This window comes from Phalaenopsis equestris, unplaced genomic scaffold (genome assembly GCF_001263595.1).
Source record: "Phalaenopsis equestris unplaced genomic scaffold, ASM126359v1 Scaffold000422, whole genome shotgun sequence".
Classification (NCBI taxonomy): Eukaryota; Viridiplantae; Streptophyta; class Magnoliopsida; order Asparagales; family Orchidaceae; genus Phalaenopsis; species Phalaenopsis equestris.
In genome coordinates this window covers 994,768-1,010,045 of record NW_018164863.1, presented here as the reverse complement: position 1 = coordinate 1,010,045, position 15,278 = coordinate 994,768, and the positions used below count along the sequence as shown (strand labels likewise).

Genomic DNA, 15,278 nt, shown 5'->3' with positions numbered 1-15,278 from the left:
TTTACATGAAACAGCTGTCCTCCAACATTTTTCCCGCAGCTGCGCCAAACAGACAACTTCCCCGCAGCTGCTTCCCCACAGCTGCTTCCTGGGGCAGCGCAGCCGGCGCTGGACAAATGGGAAAATGGCAGAATCTGCAGCTGCGCCAAACAGTTATATTCACAAACAGACCCTTTTGTTTTACAATAAGAACTTGTTAGATATTTGATATTATGTTCGAAGATAACTCGTATCATATATAATATATTATTTAAATAAAATTTAATTAACAAAAACTTATTCAATTACAGATTAAATAGTAATATATTATTCAATTATTGAAATGCCCCAAGTTTGATGACCGCAATTTTTCATATCTTCTCTGTATGGGCCATGATTGGCTTCCTACCACAAAAATCAGCTCTTCCGCTCATAGCACAAGGCTTCCCCGTCTCCACGTTTCCAATTCCAGCTCCCAATTCTTATGACGCTGCGGTGCTTCTATCATGAATCATCCAATTGGAGACAGCAGCGGCCTCTTTTCCAGCTCCGACATCGGAATCCTTGATTTAGAACCCTCGGCTCACCATTGACTTCACCCTCCCCCAACCCAGCTCATGTATCTTTTCGGTGACAATGATGTGCTGCCATCGAACTGGTGGTGGCGAAGACTGTCCCAACAACTCCATCACGGCAAAAAGGCTCACCTTTGTAAAACATGAAGTGGACCGACAACATTGCATGCCTTGACAACACTGATTTGACAGATACCACCAAGCAAAAGCAGAGTACTGCCATGCAGAAATAGTGGGTCCGACGCATCTGGGAAGGCAAATTCAGAAAGTCTGGCGGAAAGACAAACTTCCAGGACTAGCTGCGCAGACAAGAAAAGAATACCCCCCCTAAATCCGTTGCTGCTCCTAAGTTAAGCAGCATACTAGAACGTCCACTTTATTATACAATCCATCAACAGGGTCAGTTTCCAGCTCAATTGGTCATTTGCATTAGAGAACATCAATTAATTAGTTATTCCACCAACTTGGTCAGTTTCCACTTCAGTTAATCATTTCACCAACATACAAAAAAATATTTGATGCATCTTCTATGTTTTGTTATCACCAATTCATTTAAGAATAAAAAAACTAAACCTATAATAACTACAACATTGTCGGATTCATGAAAAACTCTTACCGTAATCAAATGAAGTTTTGATGTCTCAATACGCTCTACTTCCTGTCATGCTTCATGGCAATAGTTAATGTGAGCATTGTGTTATGATTCGTCGTCAAAATCATAACATCTTTCTACAAAAAAACAGGGTAAACATAAATTTTATTTCAATAATCCCAACAACTCACACAAATACAAAAGATAAGCACCTAAAATTCAAGAGGTAGGCAATCTCTCCCAATTCCTACCATTCCAGAGGTAGAACATCTCTCCCAAAACCTATCTTCTATGGCGGCAAACTTTTTTTCCATCCCCGATCTGATTTGACTGATCTCTTCCTCTAATTTCTTATCCAAATCATCTATTTTCTTAGTTGTCATTATCTCCCGTCTTTAGGGATCGCTTGATTTCATGTCCAGTCGCTGACTTCTAATATAACAATTAGGGTACACCCGATTCCGTCGCGGCCTTCCCCACTAGTTTTGATTTGATCAAGTCTATTCCACACAGTTCAATGAGTCGAAGATGAAAGTAAGCTGAAATCTGCAAACCTTTTGTCAAACCCTGAAAAGATTTCATCGTGACCTTCCCTGACCCGTTCTGATTGCAACTGTATCGTAGGGTTCATTTACTGTAGTGTGTGCCGACGAAATGTTTTCAACCTGTTGTTGCCTTCTTCTATAAGTCACAACCACGTCATTGCGTAGTTGTGAGCCCGTCGTTGCCTTCCCACCATGCAATGATCGCGGTTGTGTTGCGAAGGAGCAGCAACCTTAGCTAGATTTTAAGGACGGAGCAAAACGAGGAGAAAAGACGCGAGTTTTAGAAGACGTGATCCTGTCGCTGCCTTCCTTGCACTGAAATAGCTGCCTATTTTGGGACGGAGCAGGAGTTTCGCATCTCCATAGGTCGCTTCCCAATCGCTGAAGCGAATTCAGCGCAGGAGGCAGAGAAAGATGGGAATCATGGGTCGCTTCCACGTAGATGTCTTCACGGGTAGCTCTGATCGCGAATGTATCGGTTGATGACACAAGAGGAAGAGAATTCACGAGTCTCGGTAAGCCGCAATCCCTTACATGAAGATGTTGACTTTGGCTTGGTAGGCTGGAATTCTCACAGGCAAGCAGCGAGATCGATTCTCTCTTCTTCTCTGATCTAATTCCCGAAATCTTGAGTTTTGATACTAATTTATTGCGATTTGTTGTCAAAATCAACACGTTTTTCCACAGAAAATTAGGCCAAACACAAATTTTATTTTAATAATCCCAACAACTCACACAAATACAAAAGATAAGCGCCTACAATTCAAGAGGTAGACAATCTCTCCCAATTCCTACAATTCGAAAGGTAGGAATTCTCCCAAACATCAAAACCAAATCCTAAGACTCACAACTCAATCACATGCATAAAGCCTAACCCTAGACATAACAAATCTATTTATACCCAACAATAATAATAATAATACAAGACTAAATTGCCCTTAAGCCTACTAAAGACAAATTTGCCCTTAGGCTAGGCACCCTCGTAACACATTGCATAGCCGCTCAAGTTGGGGTTTGAATTGAAATGGTTATTATTGACTTAATTTAGTGAAACCGTGAAAATTTGTTCAAAGAGAATGGCAGTGAAATTTTGGATGGTGATTAAGCTTTATAACAAATCGTTTTCCATGAGCTAGATGAAAATTGTGAAAAGGATTTGCAACAAGTTAGAGTAGAAGTTCGAGCACGAGGAGCTTTAATCTAGAGTGTAAATGAGCCAAATATGAGCAAGTTGGGGCTTTATTTGGCTCACTTTGTTAACTATCAAGCCAAGCACAAGAAAGTTCTAATTTGCTAATGAGCTGAGAAATCTCGCCCATGGCCAGATTTTTTATTATCGATTCACACATAAACAAGAAGTATAGCTGTTAATCATCAAATAAATCAATGTTTTCAAATGAAGGTTCAATTTGCATGAAACAATTTTGTGATTTCTAATAGTGCAACATCATTTCAGTTTATAAATGTAATATTTTTATATAGAGAGTATCATCAAATTGAACACAAGCAAACAAGCTCTATTCAGATTGTTTAGTAAATGAGCTAAAAAAATTGGTCTATGTTAGCATGTTTACTTAAAAATTAATAATTGTCAAATCCAATACCTATTATTTGCAAACAACAAACCATTTTAACACCTCTGGTTTGAGTTGAAAGTGAAAATGACTAGAACAGGAATAAAATTCTCGACTATATAAGACATAGATGACAATATGAAAGGTGAAAAAAAAGTAACAAGGAAGATGCCTTCATTAGGTTAAGGGTTAAGTGCATTACATGGCTAGTTATCTCTAACCATTAAAGGCGTGACAATTTCATCAAAAGCATTATCCTTTTGCAGGAAAAAGTAAGGTAACATGATATCCCTGGTTAGCTTCTGTTCCATCAAGTTGATGCTACATGCATAACAACCATCTTATCATCTACCTCCAAGTTTAAGCTTTTAATTAATTGAAACTTCGATGCATTTTATCATTTCCAAGGATAATGGGGAATCAAAAGGAATCCTGAGAGTATGCCCAAAGTAATTTGGCATGGAATATAAAGTCGATAACTAACTTGAGCATCAAAAACTCTATTAAAAGAGAAAGAAGCCCTCTAGCGGTATGTAACATTGTTCTTTTAACTGAATTGTGTGCAGGCTGCTTTTGAAATGGAGAAACTTGAACCAACAAAATAATACTAACCAAAAAAATGGTATGCAATCCGCAACAGTTTGATAAAAATTGGGGTACTTGGTACCTCTTTGTCAAATAAAACAATGAGTAGACAAGCAAGCCCATATGAGTCCCTATATAAGGATCAACAATCCTTTATCAAAGTACAATATTTAAGAGATGGAAAGCTCAAACATAATAGCAACACCAAGAGAAGGTTCATGTTAACGTCAAAAGCATGATTATAATCAAGGAGGATCCAACTTAAATCATTATTTTGAGGAAGTAATGATGGGGTAAGATCATATTGAGATGTTGGGATGATGATTCCCTCGGAGGTTATTTGCCAAGAATGCAAGGCATGTTTGACAACGATCTTTAATCATCAAGAATATATCTTAAAAATGAGCCAAAGCATGTCGAACATAGTCGTGTTCTTTGTTTAACATGTTATGCAAGCTAGTCAATGTTTCAAACTAAAGCATATCCTTTCAAGAAGTTCATAACTAGAGCCTGATGAGGCTGTTATTGCAACAGGCTTGGCTAGAACCACTATGCCAGAGGGCGTCCTATGAGAGCCCACAAGATTGGGAGCCAAGTTCGATAAGAATCCACCTATAATTTTCAAACCAAGTAAATATTGCGTAAGAAAGTCCAATCATGATTATGTTTTTCAAAGATTCGTACATGGATGCATCACCTACTTAACTTCAAATGCCAGCTACCTAAGGCAATCATTGGTTATTAAGGATATGAACCAGACACCTCAAACGAAGTTCATATGTAGAGCTTGGGAAAGTTTTTACTGCCAATAGCTTGACCCAAACCGCTACCCCAAACGACACCTTACGAGTGTCCCAAAAATTCTTATAAACATTTAAAACTCAAATTGATTGTAGCCCTAAAAGGGATCCTCTAGCAAAAAAGCCAGCCCAATCGAAATATTAAAACTAGATCAACGGCTCAAAAAAATCAGTTTGTTCAAGGAATGAGAGCCCCGATGTATATATATTGTTAAAACCTTTTAGGACGTAGGGTCCGTAATGTCCATGGGCTATGCCCAAATCCTACTAACATTGAGCAAAATAGAGAGAAAGAGAGAGAGAGGAGTCTGTTGGAAAGAGAGAGCCCTGCCATCACTCATCCCCCCATCTGTTTTTAACACTTGCCGCTATTTATAAGCCCTTAGATGTTCTTATTTCATGTTATAAAAAATTAAAAGTACATAATGTTGATCCATATCCAGTAATTTTATATCGTTTACAGTAGTTTTATGTCATCTCCGACAATTTTATATCATGTCATGTTGTTTTATGTCATGTTTGACACCTTTATGTCATGCCCTAAACTTGCCAGTTTGTCAATTTGACCAATTCTCTAGCTAGATAATTCAACCAGTTCTCTTGCTAGGCAGTTCAAGTAATTCTTCTGTCAAAGGAGTTTAACCAATTCTCAAGCAAGGCAGTTCAATCAATTCTCCTGCCATGCAGTTGAAACAGTTCTCCAGCTAGGCAATTCAACTAATTTTTCTGCTAAGCAGTTCAACCACTTTGACAAGTGGGCAGTTCAGCAATTTGGTAGCTGGGCAGTTCAGCAATTTGGTAGATGGGCAATTCAGCAATTCAGCAGCGAAGCAACTCAGCAACTGGGTAATTAGGTAGATAGGAAATTTAATAATTTGGCGGATGAGCAGTTCAACAACTGGGTAATTAGATAGCTAGGCAATTCATCAATTCTCCAGCTGAGCAATTCATCAGCTGGATAGTTGGGAAGGTCTTTTTAGTTTATATATATATATATATATATAGACACACACATACTAAAAATAGGAACAATTGTTAAGTATATGAAAAACCCTAATATTGATCAAGAAAATTTTAGGATTTCATTATACAATGCTTTCTATCACACTTCATGAAAATAGTACTAATGAGCTTTACATAGGAACATATTATGGTATTAGAAGAAAATGTGTTTTTGCTAACCCAACCGATGGGATCCATTAAAATATTTCAAAGCTAATAGTAGTGAAGCTTTGTTTGGCGATTATGCATTGAAATAAGCAATTCTCCATATGGATGGAAATTGCTTCGTGGGATCAAATTCTAGTAAGTGTATCATGGCCTGGTAGGTTGTGTCTGTGTGTGTGACTTAGAAGGTAAGAGAAATACCAATTATATGAGCCTTAGCCAACACCACAAAAGAGAGAAAAAAAGGGTGGGGGAAAGGAGGCCTTCGCTAAGTTATGAATTGATCATGCTCTTGTTCCTTATATTGGGTCGCTCTTCGACACAAACATGTCATTGCCCTTCATCTTGTTATTCTAGCTAACTATCTGGGTTCGCTCTTCCACACACAAACAAATCATCGCCCTCTAACTATCACATAAAACTTGAAATCATCTAAGTGCTAGTATTGTTAGCCAACACTAAAATCTCTTTGCATTAGAAATGAGGTATTATGTTATCCATGGTCAACTTCTGTTCCACTAATGATTGCCCAAAAGATAGCTTGCAGGTTCAATGCCTTTGTTCAGTTTCAGAAGGGTCCCTGCAAAAAACATTGAGGTAGTTGTTTTCAAGCTAATAGTAGGAACAATAGCGGTAAAGGTTCTTGGTGACGACCGCAAAGAAGAATGAGTGAATTGGTTGGGAAGTTTGGGTCGAGGCTGAGGAAAATCTGCAGCTGGGTTGCTTTTCAGGGCAGCAACAAGAGGGACAACGGCGAGGATGAAGGAGATCGATGTAGGAGAGAGTGGGAGATGGATAAAAGAGAATACACATCACCTCTGGACCGAGATAAAACATGTTCTTAAACTTTCTTCTTTTTCATAGTAACCAATTGTGTATTAACTTAAGTTTTTGCTCTTTAGAATACTACCGAAAGGGAGGAAATTAAACTATCATTTTCAAAATTTCTTGTTTAAGAAAACACTCACCTTCATTATGAAAAATGATTTAGAAAAAGTTGTTAACCAGATATAGCAACTCTTGGAGAAAAAAGAAAAAGAAAATCAAAGGAAAAGAAAAGGAAAAAAGTTATAAAGTGAAGGCTTTATATTATATATTTTAGGTGTAATTCATTATTTAGTTTATTAATGGGGTATCATAAAGAGGATGTCTCGATCTAATTTAATTTGAACAATGTTGCTCAAGCACTATCTAAGCCATTAGAGTGAAGTGCCAACATCTAAAATCATATTTTTAGTTGATCATGTGAGTTTACGTCAAAAAAATTAGAATTAAAATTGTAAATAATTTAATCATATTTAATTAACTTAATTAATATTAAGTTAAATTTCAAGCCTAGTGTAACTGTTCCCGCAAAATCACACCAATTCCCGTCTCAAAATAAAAAAATAAATTAAAAGCACAAAGGAATTGGGGGGGGACGGGGCGGTTCTCAAAAACCAATAAGAGGCTCTGCTTCTTCTCTCCTACATTTCACCTCTTGATGCGCCAAATCGCACAAGAGGAAGCCCCCTTTTGAAGAACGGCATCCCTGCAGTAAACCAGATTTGAACAATTTCCTACGCAAAAAGTCGAGCTGGCACGAAGCCGCAACCCCCTCTTAGTTCTGCACGAATCATAGTCGTGCCCTTCTCTCCTTGCTTACCCTAAATGTGGGATCCTCTCTGTCGTGATCGACACCCTCTCTTCCCTAGCCCGCAAACAAGAGTCGGATCCCTCACATGTTCGTAAAACCCGAACGCAAAACCGGTCCACTTGATTTCTCCTCTCCAACGGCTTGAATCGCTTGCAAAGTGCCGCTTGTCCCTATCTTCCTCCGGCCACTTCGTCTCACACCAGTGGAAAATTGGTAGCTCTTTTTGTTTCTTTCCTCCTGACCATGGCCATCACCGACAACAACAACATCAACACCAAGCTTGTCTTACTTGGAGACATGGGAGCCAGAAAATCCAGCCTCGAGCTGCGTTTCGTCAGAAGGCAATTTTTCGAATTCCAAGAACCAATGATCGGAGAGGCATTCTTTTCACAGACATTGCTTTTAATGACTCTACGATGAAGTTTGAGATTTGGGAAACCGCAGGGCAGGAAAGGTATCACATTCTCACACTCATGTACACACCGGAAGAGCCGCGATGGCCATCATCGTCTACTATATCACAAGCAAGGATTCATTTGAAAAAGCAAAGAAGTGGGTGCAAGAGCTACAGAAACAAGAAAATCCAAAAGCATGGTAGCTACGCTTGCAGGAGATAAGGCTGATTCGGAGGACAAAAGGAATGTGACATGGGGGGAAAGGCATGTCTCCCCTTCGAGTATTTATAATCGCCGCTATGCTTCCAAAGCTTCTCTTATTAATGCAAGAGGCGCGAGTTTCTTCCTCTCACTGATGGAACCACGGAGCCCTAAATTCTATCCCCCGATCTATCTCTGCCCCCATTCGGCTATTGATCCGCAAAATGGCCCATGTGGCATCAGGAATGGCTATGCATGACGATGTAAGCTTAAATTCCTTGAATTGAAGGCAAAGAGAATCCGCCGATTCATAATTTATAAGATTAAGGAGAAGCTGAAGCAAGTCATTGTTGAGAAAGTGAGTGAGCCTGCTCTAACCTACGAGGATTTCATTGCTAGCCTTTCTGCTCATGAATGAAGATATGCAATCCATGACTTTGACTTTGTGACTGAAAAGAACTGACAGAATAGTAAAATCTTCTATATAGCATGGTCGCCCGACACATCTATAGTGAGGAGCAAGATGATTTATGCAAGTTCAAAGGATAGGTTTAAGAAAGAATTGGATGGTATCCGGGTTGAATTGCAAGCTATTGATCTCACTAAGCTGAGTCTTGATGTCATTAAGGCTGAAAAAGTTAAGAACCACATGTGTCTTATAGACCGGTGGATTAGAAGATCTTTTCTGGACGAAAATGCAGAAAAAGTGAAGACCCACATGCATCTTATAGACCGATGGATTAGAAGATCTTTTCTGGTCACAGTGTCTCAGGACACCGACCAGCGTGTCTTATAGGTAGTTGGGCAAGTAGGCTCCCCAATGCAGCCCCCTAACTGAGGATGACGCCGGGAGGCTGCCGAAATTTCTGGTGATCCTGGACTTGCAAAATAATTTAAGATTTTGACTTTGTAAAGTTTTAAAAATGGCTAAAAAATAAATTATTTAAGTTTTTAAACAAGAATAAAAATAATAATATTTGAAATTGGATTGTGAAGACTTGCAAATGATTTTGAAAGTTTAAACTCTTTAAATTTTCATATGACTAAAACGTGAAAGAATTGGGGAGCTAAACCTTATTTGAGGCTAACCTTAAGGGGCTAAACCTAAATTAAAATCGAATGTCAAATTCTATAAATTTGGGTTTGAACTTGGCTTAACTATGAAATATCATAATTGAGGGTGGATGATAATTCCAATATGTATATTTCCCAAAATTTAAAATTAACCGTCGTCGGATTCGTAACATGTCTGCTAGCAAACCGAATGCCGTCTCTCTTAAAGCCAGGAAATATAACATTGCATGTGATAATTTTCAAATAAAAGCTTATAGTTTCAAAATGGTTAAATCTTTAAAGCCTATATAAGCTTCATATTACTCTTAAGTCCAATTCAATGATTTGGAATATATGAAAATATTTTGAAACTTAGTTTGAACTCTCTTAAATTGTGTATGCCTTAAGAGATTCATGTAGATTAAAATCAAATACATGATTTCAAAAATCTCTTAATCTAAATTGTAAATCATAATTATAGTTTAAAGGTTGCACAAGCCTACAAAGTTTCCAAACTCTTTAAGTTATTCAAATATATGAAATATAAATGCCCGTATTTGCTCCAACCAAAGTATAGAATGTTCAAATATAAGGTTTGAGAATGTTGCGCGGGCTAATCACTTTGTCTCGTTTATAGGACAGGGTTAAAAGTTTCACCCCACTAGTCTAATCCTCCTTCTCGTAAGAACTAAAATTGACGAGTTTAGTAAATTTAATAAATGTTTAAATCCTAAAATAAGAATTTATAAGTTCAAATCACCAAACTAGTCTGACCCTACTCCTTGTAAGGATAGGAGTCGACAGAATTTACACCTTAAAAGTCTAAACTGACAAAATTAAATATCCCCTCTTCAAATATAAAAATTTTAAAATGCTCAAGTCCCCGATGATAGTCTTGTTGATCGAAGATTTCAACCGGAGGAGTCAATCTTTTAAAATTAAGTTTTTCATAATAACCAACTAGCATGTACACAAAAATCAATCACTAAAAGCTAAAAGCAAAATTTCATTCACCCTCCGCAATATTTTTTCGAAGATGATAAACTTCTGATTGACTTCTGCTTACAAAGAGTGAATGTCATATCAAACGTATAAATATATTCACAATCAAAATAAGTACATGCAGTAAGGATATGACACGACTCTTTTGTACGGATGGTTTTGCTGTAAAATAACACCACAAAGTAGCGATTACAACCAGAGTCCTCTGCCCCAGTGGGTTTCACTGAATGACACTATTATAATACGGTCACAGCCGCAGCCCATATGTTCCCCAATAGCTTTCTATATTTTGAGTTGTAAATCATAAGGATACAATTGATTGACACAAACTATTCTATTAGCTAAAGTCGACTTAAATTTATCCCATTTGACAAACATCCATCCCAGATCTACAAGAATCTCTTAAACAACATAGCCAATGGCTACTGACAAGAACTTTTCTATTAAGATGAGTCGACTACCTCCTTTGACTAAATAGATTAGGAATTATGATGGCCCAAGATGACGGAACCATAGGATCATGATCAGGTTTTGTCTTCATCCCTCACATCCATTTTAAGCTTCAAGTGGTGAATTCTACAATGTAAATTCTAAGTTTACTGCTATTGTACGCTGAAAATTCAATTCTTAATGATTAGCTTTAATCAAAAGTGCTCTCGCTATTGAGAAAGATAATTAAATATAAAGGCTTGCGCCTACGGGAAACCTGAAACCCCAGATCAAAAAAGATCTCGCAAAATAAGGGCGAAATATCTAGCTAGTGTCTTATCTACAATCCAATATTTCTTCTAAAAATTTGACCCTCCAAAGCTCTCTCAAAACAAAAAATAAAACAAATGCAGGGAGTTTTTATGAGGAGCGATCGTGAATTTTCGGAGCCCATAGTGTGAAAGACCATTTTCGGAATAAATATGCTCAAAGCAGCAATTTTTTAGCGATTGAGTGAGAGCCTCCTTATCATTAACATAAACATTAATCTGTTGAATAAAACAATGATAATCTTTTCCCACTGAAACAAGCGAGTAAACTTTATAACCAAGGATATAAATCAACATTTGTATCGAAATGATCCTTTTCTCCTTGAGACAATTTCAGCAACCAAAATAACAAAAAAGAAAAAGAAAAGACAATAACTCGCACCATCGAAGTCAATTGGGTACACTACAAAATAAACAACAAAAGGCCTCTTCTTATTATTGTTCAAGTGATATATAAATTTTCAAACGCCATCCTATCCACCTTCATCAACTAACCATTAAAGAAGTTTAAGGGTCAAATTCAGAGCTAAAAGACAAAGCCATTCCTATAAGCCTTTTAAAACAAATGCCAAAGCATGAACATCTGATCAATTCCCCAAAGTACTGAAAAATTTAAACAAAAAAAAAAACAAATAAGAATCAATAATATAAATCCAACAAAAAAAAAATGGAAATTTGACCCAAAAAACAAAAAAAAATGAATAAGATAGAATGAAAAAACCTGGTACCTTCAAAAAACGGCCCCTCTTATTTTCACCAACGTCGAAGTAAAACACCTAAACACAGGGAAATCACAAAACAAAATCAGATAATCCTGTGCCCGCAGACGGAATTAACTGGGAACGCTCACTTTTGCGTCAAGCTTAAGCTCCTTGCTGAAGGCATCGCGCTCGTCCGTATTGACATAATAGTTAAATAGATCAAGAAACCAGACGATGCCGTTGACGGGAACGATGATTGTGGATCTCGTCGCAGAGGTCTTCTCAGAGATCTTAAGATAGCGGCCGCGCGGATTCTCCTTCAGATCAAAATAGAAGAGCTTGTGCTCGAACTGCAGCGTCTTACACATCAACTCCACGTCGCTTCCGCTCGTTGTCCCCTCCATCCTCTCCTCTTCCCCTGTCTCCTCACCTCAACCGGATTCTAAACAAAGAGCAGAGTAAATCACAGCAGAGGAAAAAAGAAGAACCCTAGCGGAAACGCTAATTAGGTATGGAATTGGACACATGGCGGGGAATAGGGGTCGACAGAGGATTAGGCTTAAGTTTAGGGGTGAGCAGGGAATTGAGGGTCGGAGCCATGAGGTTTGACCGGAAGCCATCGTTCACACTCGATCCGCCCCCTATTTATCGCTTTCTACCTCTTCTCACCCGTTTCCCTCTTCCGAAAAAGCCGGGAGGAAGCTTTTTACACCACGACGAGGAGTTAGATTGGGGTAGAATTTACAACTCACCGGCTAATGACGCCGGCGGCCGACGGTAAAAAGTAGAAATTGTTACTGGACGAGGCCAACCCGCGTGGGGAATCACGGAAGAAATGGTGCTGGATTTGACAGCTCTGACAACAGCTTAGGTGATGATGTGAAAAATTTATTTCAGTGCCTGAAATTTTTGCTTGCAAACCGTTCAATTATTATGTATTTAAAGTTCAATTTTTATATACATTATATTTTATATGAACATGAAAAGAAACAATGCACTTTTAAATTTTCAAATTATGATGTGTTTTATGTTAGAAGATTTATATGCATATAACTCAACTCCTACGTATTTAGATATCTAACACTTGAAAGTTTTTGCATGCATGTCCCTTTATTTATGCATGGAAAGATGTCTTTTATCTTTTAGTAATTATAATAGTGGTATGTTGATGGGAAAGATTTTAAGAAGATTTATATGCATATAACTCAACTCCTATGTATTTAGATATCTAACACTTGAATGTTTTTGCATGCATGTCCTTTTATTTATGCATGGAAAGATATCTTTTATCTTTTAGTAATTATAATAGTGGTATGTTTGATGTGATATGAGAGATTTGGGTGGTTTTGTTGAATTTGAGATTGTCGTGAATTTGAATAAAGTATAATTAAGATGTGTCTCTTCATTAGATGTTTTCGTATTTATAGATGGCTTGGTACAATGATAATATTACATTGTTACCCTCAATTGGAGAGGAAATGTATTGGGATATTTTGGTTTTTTTCATTAGAAATAAATTGTCATTCAGTCGTCTGTCAAGTTGATTGGCTAAACTTTTTCGACACTAGAATGAGTCAGCTCGGTCGGCTAAGGTAGCCTGATTAGCTTTTCTTTGATCTTTAGTAAGAAGTTTTTGGGTCTTCATTAGACAATCGGAAATACTTTATGGAATTGAATTATTCCATTGGGTTTGCTCCACTGCAAGACGGGTTATTGTGTTGGGTTTGCTTCCCTACAATGGATGGCTAGGATGCTCTTTTGGTCGAATGGCTTGCGTTTGGATCACTTGGTTGGCTTCTAGTTCACATTTTGGCTTGATCACTTTTGGCCTAGTTCACTTGACTCACCCGATCATGTGGGCCTCGCGACCTCCTTACAGTGGATCTGCCTCAATAATATTTTTCTCAACCGGGTCATTATATCTCTTTAAGATCAATGCATGTGCATTTTTAATGTAAATATTTTAGTTCATCGCTCTATTACTTCTCTTCCGTGATTAACTTCCTTTATAATGAGTTTCTTCCATCGCTCGATCGTTTGGGTACATGTTGACAACAATCTTCAAATCGAAATTTGGTAAGAGGGTGAGGATTGTCTCTCGGTTTCTACCCTTTTTCGTTGTCGGTTCTCTTCAGTGCTTGGAGATTGGTTTGTTTAGTTCTAAATGAAGCGGGGGGTGGGGGATGTAATCTTCTGCCTATATGAGGTTGGGTTGTTGTCAAGCTTCAATAACTTGACTAGAGTCTTCAGTCGATACAATCCCAGTGCGTAAAAAATAGGTCCTTCATTCAATTCGTGTGTAAGGCCAGCGTGGGTGATTGTTGGCTCTAAGTCCTGTACCTCTGACATTTCCTTTTAGAAATGGGTCACAAAGGCATGCATGGTTTCGCTCCTTCCCTGACAAAGCTATAGAAGAGCATATGAGCTCTATGTGGGTTTTTGTGCTCTAGCAAACTATGTAATGAATATTCGCTTGAAATCCATTAATGATGCGATCAATCATGGGGGGTATTGTACTCTTCTGCTTATATTTGGTTGTTGGCTAACTTCAATAACTTGACTAGAGTCTTCAGTTGATGCAATCACAGTGCGTAACAAATAGGTCCTTCCTTCAGTTCGTGTGTAAGGTCAGCGTGGGTGATTGTAGGCTCTAAGTTCTGAACCTTAGACATTTTGTTCTGGAAATGGGTGATGAAAGCATGTTTTGTTTTGCTCCATCCTTGATGAAGCTGTAGGAAAGCATGTGAGTTCTATGGGGGTTTTTGCGCTCTAGTGAACTATGCAATGAATATTCACTTGAAATTCACGGACGATGTGATCACTCATGGGGGTGTTGTACTCTGCTATATATGTGTTGTTTGCTAGCTCCAATAACTTAACTAGAGTTTTCAGTCGATGTAATCCCAGTGCATAACAAATAGGTCCTTCCTTCAATTCATGTGTAAGGTCAGCGCGGGTAATTGTAGGCTCTAAGTTTTGAACCTCCTACATTTTCTTTTGAAAATGGGTGACGAAGGCATGCATAGTTTTGCTCTGTCCCTAACAAAGCTATAAGAGCATGTGAGCGCTATGGGGGTTTTTGCTCTCTAGCAAACTATGCAATGAATATTCACTTAAAATCCACAAATGATGTAATCGCTCATGGGAGCAATCTATTGAACCACCTCAGTGTTGAGTCCCTCAATGTGGTGAAAAAAAGACAACACTTCAGCGCGTCATTGATTCTAAGAAGGCGCGCGGTAGAATTAAAGAAAGTGACGTGATCAGTTAAGTCCAACGAACCCTTTTAGAACTCTAGCGCCAGGATCTTGAACTACTCCAGGGGTTCAACCACAGAAATCTATCGGGTGAATGTGTTTTTTAGCTGGCATGGCACTTTAGTGTGCCCGAACCAATGTCAATCAATTAGAGCTAACTCAACATTTTGAAGGTACTCTTATGGAGATTGGTGTTGCAGGGTCTTGCTGAGGTTGTTGAGTCAGAAGGCCTTTGTTCATTCCCAACATCTGATCTTTTGGGTCTGTCGAGCTACAAACTCCCAAGCGCACTCCGTAATGTCGCTAGTCTCGCTGTTGTGAGGTCATTGTTCTTGTGTTACTTATCTTCTTGTTGGTGGCATGACTTATGCTCACCGCTCATTTTAAGATGTGCACTCCGTTAGTCTCGCTGTTGTGAGGTCATTGTTCTTGTGTTGCTTATCTTCTTGTTAGTGGCA

The 15,278-nt window shown here is 38.2% G+C and overlaps 1 protein-coding gene and 1 pseudogene across 1 annotated transcript in view; one reads left to right on the top strand and one right to left on the bottom strand.

The window, feature by feature from the left end:
• LOC110027301 (transcription factor Pur-alpha 1-like) overlaps positions 1 to 12,419 on the bottom strand; it is a 21,541-nt gene extending 9,122 nt beyond the window's left edge. The window contains exons 1-2 of the mRNA XM_020728665.1: positions 11,713 to 12,419; positions 11,591 to 11,638 (exon numbers count right to left, since the gene is read on the bottom strand). Of these exons, the coding sequence (XP_020584324.1) occupies positions 11,591 to 11,638; positions 11,713 to 11,967 (303 nt within the window). The 5' untranslated portion in view covers positions 11,968 to 12,419. The remainder of the gene's footprint in view (positions 1 to 11,590; positions 11,639 to 11,712) is intronic.
• LOC110027330 lies at positions 8,274 to 8,845 on the top strand (annotated as a pseudogene).
• Positions 12,420 to 15,278: the final 2,859 nt, after the last annotated feature.